The sequence below is a fragment of the Morus notabilis genome, unplaced genomic scaffold, assembly GCF_000414095.1.
Source record: "Morus notabilis unplaced genomic scaffold, ASM41409v2 Scaffold1640, whole genome shotgun sequence".
In the NCBI taxonomy this organism is placed as follows: Eukaryota; Viridiplantae; Streptophyta; class Magnoliopsida; order Rosales; family Moraceae; genus Morus; species Morus notabilis.
In genome coordinates this window covers 11,762-19,960 of record NW_010367899.1, presented here as the reverse complement: position 1 = coordinate 19,960, position 8,199 = coordinate 11,762, and the positions used below count along the sequence as shown (strand labels likewise).

Here is an 8,199-nt window from a genome sequence, read left to right as displayed (position 1 = left end):
AAACAATAAAATTTTCAAGAAGATTTTCTCAAAGTGTATGAAAAAAAAAATACCTTACCAATAGAATAAGATTTTAAATCTTTAAATCTCCATCACATTTCATTAAAATGTCAATCTTTTTGTTTTTTTTTAGATATGCTTATGATATAACTTGATAGTTCTGCGTCCTCTGTAAAATCCTTCAAACAAATAGAGTTCTGGCATTTTCGAATCAAATAATGTTGTTCATCACATTACACTATGTTAGAAAAAAGCTCGTTCCCATATATCAATGAAAAGCAAATCACAGATCATTAAACTAAGCCTAATCAATCTTAATCAAGACTACGGTCTCAGATTATCACAATAAATATCCACAGAGTGAAATCACATTTCAAACAATCAATAGCATGTACTCAAAAACATTGAACAGCAATGGATCAAAAGAGTGAAATCACATTTCAAAATGTTAGACAACCATAAGTCTAGAAAGCCAAAATCAGAGGAACGATGGAGAAGAGAAGAAAGGTTTGCAAGTTTTGATGTGCAAGCAAAAACAACTGAAATCTGAAATACCTGTTTCGGTTTCCGAAGATGAACAAGCAAAAATAGGTGTTCTGATTTTCTGAATCCGAAATGCCTGAAATCCAAGACGAGAAAAGAAAAGTTATGGAAAAAAAAAGTAAACTGAAATGAGAAATCCAAAGGGAAGAAATCCGAAATACTTGCTTGCTTGCAGCGGAGAAATAGGCGTCGAGTGGAGAGGAACGATGGCGAGTGGAGAGGAACGGTCCTGAATGGAGAGGAACAGTGGCGAGTGGAGAGGAACGGTGGCGAGTGGAGAGGAAAGAAGGTGAGTGGAGAGGAAAGAAGAAGAAACTGGCGTGAGGCGGTGGTCCGGTGGACTGAGGTCAGGCGGTGGTCCGGTGGACTGAGAAGCGGCGGAGAGGAGAGTTGAGAGAGAGTGGAGAAGAGAAGAAGGTTTGCTGCTGCTGAGTGCTGGGTCTCGTTTTCGAATGTGGGCGGCTGGGGTTGGGGAGATACAAACAAATTAGGGTTAAAAGTTGAATAATATATTAATATAATAATATTGAAACATTTTTTACCTAGGTAATAAATGGGTAATAAACGGGTTGTATAATCGTGTTACCTAAATATGACACGTTTAATATACGGGTTATTACGGGTCAATTACGGGTTGGCGGGTCAACCTGAAAATGACCCGTTATTTAATCATGTTTCACGGGTTCGACCTGATTTTGACCCGGACCTATTTATGATAAACCCAAACCCGCTAATTTCGTGTGGGTTTCGAGTCGTATCGTCGTGTCGATACTCAGATTGCCAGCCCTAATGTTAACGCTAATTGCTTCCTTATTACTAGACTTCTTCTTTAAAAATATAAAAATTAAAAATTAAAAACGTGATCATATTTTCTATATTCTATAAACAAAATCTGCATATGTTATCAATTGGACAATGAAAAGATAGATAATTGAGTAATTATCAAAAAAAGGTAAACGCATATTCCAGGAGAACCACTTCAAACTTATTCAGATCAAACGTGATCCATTAATGATTAATAGGACCACTTCCCCTAGTTTATAGCCGGCCTTATTGCTGTTGCCTAAGTCGCAGAAACTAGTGTACTCTACCTAGTGCATAATACATATATCTGATTTGATGTATCACAATGACTATACAAGAGAGTAGGAATCTAGCCAATGCACTGGTCCATTAAATTTTTATATTATTGTTATTATTGCCCATATTATTGAATGGCCCATTAGATTTTACAATCATAAGTCGATTTTATTGTATTATGATCTTCTGGAAGTTAGGCCACTCAGAAAATTTAGGCCTGGCAGCTGTTAGCAGTTTGTGTGATTCCCAATTAATTTGTCACGTCAATTAATGGAGTTATAAATGTTCTACGCATCGAACACGTTCCTTTTAAAGATATTAGGTTCACTTCAGGGACGTTTGATAAGAAGATTCGTACCTGATTCGAATCATGATTTAAAGTTCGTTATAATATTTTTTTTTATAAAAAATACATATAAATTAAAAATAATTATAATCTCATAACTTTAATCTATGAACCAAACGTCTCATTCATTTATATATAAAAGCTTGTACCTTCCTTTCAAAAAAATAAAAAATAAAAGCTTGTACCTCGTGACTTTCTATATAAGCTGTAAGTACTTTTTCTTTTCACCGTTACTTTCTTGCATTGAGGTGGGGTTTTAGTAAGTCAATATGTTCATACAATTGTTCTATCAATTTAATTAAAAAAAAAAAAACCTTATTTTTTGCAGCCAATATAAGCCTTCTTTACTTACTTTTTGCAGCCTAATTTCCATATGTTCTTGACTTATTTTGTAAAAAAATAAAAAAAAAATAAAAAAATAAAAAAAATCATAGGCAATATAAATGTGATTTCACAATTTATTCTAACCATTAATGCACACAACTGCTAGGCATTCATTCATAAATTTGCAGTACTTGCAAAACTAATAAGAAGCAACAACTGAAATATGGTGGAGTTAATTCAGACATAAAAAAAAAAATAAAAAAATAAAAAAAATCATAGGCAATATAAATGTGATTTCACAATTTATTCTAACCATTAATGCACACAACTGCTAGGCATTCATTCATAAATTTGCAGTACTTGCAAAACTAATAAGAAGCAACAACTGAAATATGGTGGAGTTAATTCAGACATAATGCTGGCAAAGAAGCAGGCAGGAGGATTTGATGCTCACCAGCAAAAACAGTACTTCTGATATCTCTATTTATATACTTTTTCTTATTCTATCATACAATTTTCAAAAAAATTCGACTCATATCCAAGTCTCGAGTTATGTAATCATAGATTCTAAATGCCGAAACTGAAACCCAAAAGCAACAAGGATCAAATAGTACTCTTTTATCACGGCCATCAAGTGAGATATAATGTAGAAACTACAAAAATCTCAAAAAACTTTAGATCACAATGAGAAACTTTTAAATAATTCCGACCCATATATAATATAACTCAAAAGTCTCTAGCTTACCACAAACAGATCCGATGTCATTAATTGAACCCCTTAGTCACGAGTCAACCCTTCTCATATTATCCTGAATCATTGAGACCCATAATTAAGCAAACCCCACACGTTGACGTCACAAATCCACATGCATATGATTTTCATTAATTTGAATTTCCCGCTCGATCAGTAACGGCTTTTTTATACACATGTACATGTGTTGAGCCTTTATGTCATTCAATGCTATAAATACATATATGTGTTGTGTATAATAATATTACTACTATTACGTTAAGGTCCATTAATTTTACCGATTTGAGTTTAGAATTCGAGTTTTATTACAGTAAAAAGTTTTCAGAAATAATCATATCTAATTTTTTTATTACAGTAAAAAGTTCTCACATAAAGTCACATTTTAACTCGAATTAAAAACTCAAATCAGCGAACTAAACGAACTCTAAGTCTATGAAAGATTATTGTTGAAAATGTTAAATGGGAATTAATATTCCTGGTCAGTGGGACGACTCAGGGGGTCTATACTTTCTAGCAGAAATTTCAGAACTTTGCCTGTATGTCACATGTGTCATCTAGTTTGTCACCTGATATCTGACCCCTAATTTTTTCTCCGGATTAAATTTTCCATAAATGGGGTCACAGGTATTATATAAATAGTACTTGAGATAACTTGTGCTTTTTCTTAAGAAAAAAAGGGTAAAGGATATAGGAATCTTTGCACTTGTGTCTTTTACTCTTGGCTATTTTCATATTTGGCCTTGTGTCCGTAATATAAATTCTAGCTATCTGTTTCAAATATTGGCCAACACTGTCTGCGCTTTTCAGTTGAGGCTTAAATCATATGCAGAATAGGGGATCAGAGAATAGTCTGTATATTTCTCATAAAAATGGCAGTATATTTGGTGATGCTTTTTCTTTTTTCCATTTAATTTCCTTTATATAAAGGCCAAAATGAAAAGACATTAATGTGACAATATTGTCTCTGCTTTCATAAGCAATGCTTCACAATTTGTCTGCTTAATATTTTACAGTACACATCTTCAAATTTGTTCTCTCTCTCTCTCTCTCTCTCTCTCTCTCTCCACTTTCTTTCCTTATCTTTCTCTCTCTCTCTCTCTCTCTCTCTCTCTCTCTCTCTCTCTCTCTCTCTCTCTCTCTCTCTCTCTCTCTCTCTCTCTCTCTCTCTCTCTCATGTTCATATCCTAAAGAATGACCGTCGTAAAACTTTCCATCACAGTAAAATATCTAAATTCAAAAAGGAGAAAAAAAAGGCTAGTACTTGCTTGTACTTTATTTCTTCAGTGTATATATGAATTAGAATTCAGTTCCATGTGTAGTAATTTAAAGTACTTCAGCTGTGCATTATAAGACACCTGGCTAGCTTAGAGTTACCTTACCCTGTATATTAAGGGTTCGTTTGGTTGGAGAATTCAAACTATGTGATTCGAACCATTTTTAATTTATGTGTATTTTTTATGAGAAAAAATATTATAGCGAACCACGAATTATTATTCGAATCAGGGAACGAATCCCTCTACCACGCCTCCTAAATAAATATTTAAGCCTTTGTAATTATTTACAACTTTAGGCTGGCTTTTGAATGCACGTCCAATTTCTCGGGTATGCACAAAACCATCTTTTTAGTTATTGTCCTATTATTACTTTTTTTTAAAAAGCTCAGACTCCCATGAAATAAGAACCAAATCCTACATACATATGATTCTCTTCGCATGTACCCTTTTTAATGCTTAATATAAAAAAGCAAAACATTAGTGGTTATCCTTGGTAACAGTGCTTCAAACCTTCATCAATGCTATATATATCATTTCTTGGAATAAATTAATACTTTCCAACATTTTTTGGCTGCAAATATATGTTCTCCTTTTCTTATTTGAAATCTTGGACCTATACGTTAACTTGCACTCATATATATAATGAATGTCATACATTTAAATACATATATATATATATAGAAGATAAAAATGTACTAATTTTTCTTGCCATTCATGTATCAAGACCTAGCCTTCGTCATTAATTCGAATAATAGCTAGCAAGTGTAACATGATCAATACATTTTACATATGAATATCTCACAAAGATTCATTATTAGTACAAACCGGGCAATGTAACCTTAAAGTTCTTATAAAGTATATAAAGTAGAAAAAGCAACAGATAAGACGAACATACTAAAACATGACTCATGAAACATCAAAGTCGAATAATGTACAGAAGGCGAGAGAGAAGTGGATTCCTCTGCCACTGTTGTCTTTTGAGAACAGCTGAAGGGCGCGAGGGCTGTCGGGGGGGTCAAGTCCTACGTGTCAATTCCTAGACCCTCTTTACAAGTCCCAATTCACGCGGGCCCACCCCCCACAAGCGAATAGCATCTCATCACGTGAATCATTCATGAGAGATATATATGTGACCCCTCTCCCAAGAGTAGTCAATGTTGAATCAACAGTCAAACACTCCAATGCTTAGCCCATATTGATATTCCTTCAAACAGTATTCCAAAACGACACCGTTCCAAAAGAAAAATACCGGTGACGTTTAGTAAGGAAATTCGTAGTCTGATTCGAATCATAATTTATGGTATTTTCTCTCATAAAAAATACACATAAATTAAAAATAATTTTAATTTCATAATTCTAATCCATAAACTAAACGTCTCGGTGCCTTGTGTCACTGTTCGGTGTGAAATTAGTATCACCAAGTCCCGACCAAAATCAGAGCCGTTTCATGCACGAGAGTGTCCACTATGTCCCTTTCAATCTCCGTCACCAGTCCTTCTCCTTCTTCCTCAAACGCCATTTCCTTTTGGATCTTCATGAACCGATCTGGCATATCTTTATCAATTAACGCATCAATGTCTTCAAGCACTTGGCAGTCTCTGCATGGAAACCTCTGAATCCTCGAACACAATGTGTCAATCAACTCTGACCCAATATTAATATAATATTTAGCATTGTTTGTGCTGTAATTATTAATCCATGGCCTCAAGTTGATATAAGGCCTCAAGATATCGGCCAAGATTTCATCCACAACGTCGAACAACAACCTTCTGTTGCACCGGAGACGAAACTGGCCAACGTTGGAGAGATCAACGTTGTTGTTGTTGTTAACGTACATGGAAATTTCGAGGCGGTGAAAAATGGACGGGTCCAGGGGGTGGGAGGGGGAGAACCAATTGGTGAAGGACACGTGGGAAGCGTTGGCTATGCCTGTACGGGCAAGTATTCTGGAGATGTAGTGGCGGAGTATTTGTAGCTCTGACTTTGACCCACCACCACGAGCGGTGGTGGCGGTGGAGGTGGCAGTGGCCGACGTGGCAACGCCGTTTGGTACGTGGACGACGTCGTTTATGATAATGTCACGTGTGTGGAGCACGTGGGACGATGGTTGTGGGCCCTGGGAGTAGTACTTTTGGCTCTGAGAACTAGATAACTGTGACGAACGTTTCGATTCTTGGGCGTCATCAGGTACCTCTGCTGCAGTTGGCTGCTTTTCCAATAAACATAACGTAACAGAAGATAAGCTAACTGATAGAATTTACCCTCCCCAAAATTCAGCCAACACTCTCTACATACATACATACATACATATATATATATATAATATGTGTAACAGTCAATTTTTACTTATCTAACATGACATAAAATACCTTAGAAAAGATATGATATTTTTATTGTTATAATTTTGTTTCCGCCTAAACCACATACACTGCATAATAATAGTTCCTATTTTCTTGAAAGAACAAGTCCTCGTTCATTCGAGTTTTGTTACAGTAAAAAACTCTCACAAATAATTACATCTAATTTTTTTATTATAATAAAAAACTCTCGTATAAAATCACATTTTAATTCAAATTAAAAGCTTGAACGAACTCTAAATATGAACATTATTGATTTTGATTAATACAAACAAATAAAAAGGACAGAAAAAGAAAAGGTACTACATGAAGGGAATAAAGTGGAGTACCTGTATGGGAGAAGAGAAGACATGTTTGTTGCAGGTTGATGGAGGTGAATTAGAAGATTTCTTGAGGGGTAGAAGGGTAGGGACGACTACGTTGAGGTTGATGAGATTGTTGGACAAGGGAGTTTTCTTGCATTTCTTCTTGTCAGGAATGTTGGTTCTGCAGCTGGCTGCGGTTGACGGACGAACAAATGTCTCCTCCTGCATTTTCTGTAGCCTCCTACCAAACGTAGCCCCTCCTATTTCTCTCCCATAATTACCTCCTTTAACAATATGATCATTAATATTGTTAATTCTGCTCTTAATCACCATCTTTTGTTGCTGCTGCTGCTGCTCTTGCAGTGTCTGATAATGAGTACCCTTTGAGTTTGACTTCGCCCCGTTAACTTTGACCGTTGAAAGTTGAGAGGTTTGATGATCTTTGGGGCTTGTGGATAACGGTGTTGTGGTATGATTAGTACTTGTCTTGGAATCCGTGAATCTGGTCATCAGCCTTGGAGAGCAAGTAGAAGAAGAGGAAGTGGTAGTTGACATTGATGATGATGATGATGAGTTTTGCTTTCCTGATCGGCTTGCTTGCTCTTCAAGTTTCGACAAGCTGGGCTTTGAGACTGATGACCTCTTGGATTTGAGCTGATTAACAAGCTCGTGATGATGATTATCTGATCTGTTTCTCGTTATCAATATGGTGTTTGTGACGTCCAAGCCGACTTTTCTGCTAACACTCTCCTTAACCTGCTTCACAATCTCCCTAGCGTAATGGCCCGGGCTTCTGCTACTACTTTCACATGTGTGTTCTTCAACTCTCAACTGCTTTCTCCTCAAAGCGGACAGCTTAGAGAAGTCCAAATTTAAATCATGGTCAACAATATTCTCTTTGTTGATCTGCAGCGAAAGGCGGTGGTGATGATCAACGTCCGATCTTCTCGCCGAGGAGACCCTTGGGGTCTCGGGCAATGACCGAGTTCCTGCGCTACTGTCACCGTCCAATAGGTGTCTGGCTTTGTTCCGGAGCCGGGGCTGCCGAGACCGGAGAGGCTGCGTGTGTGACCTTGAGAGGTATAGTTGTTTTTGCGTTGCATGGATGGTTGGTGAAGAGCTTTCAGGAAGAAGGTCAAGACCCATTAGTCTTGCCACCAAACTTGGAGTTTTGGTCCCCGGAGAGTTGCTGCTTGTGTCTGAGGAAAAATCACTGGGA

At 36.6% G+C, this 8,199-nt stretch overlaps 1 protein-coding gene across 1 annotated transcript in view; it reads right to left on the bottom strand.

Moving 5' to 3' along the window:
- Window positions 1-5,699: 5,699 nt before the first annotated feature.
- LOC112094559 overlaps window positions 5,700-8,199 on the bottom strand; it is a 3,146-nt gene continuing 646 nt past the window's right edge. The window contains exons 4-5 of the mRNA XM_024175757.1: window positions 7,005-8,179; window positions 5,700-6,524 (exon numbers count right to left, since the gene is read on the bottom strand). Of these exons, the coding sequence (XP_024031525.1) occupies window positions 5,733-6,524; window positions 7,005-8,179 (1,967 nt within the window). The 3' untranslated portion in view covers window positions 5,700-5,732. The remainder of the gene's footprint in view (window positions 6,525-7,004; window positions 8,180-8,199) is intronic.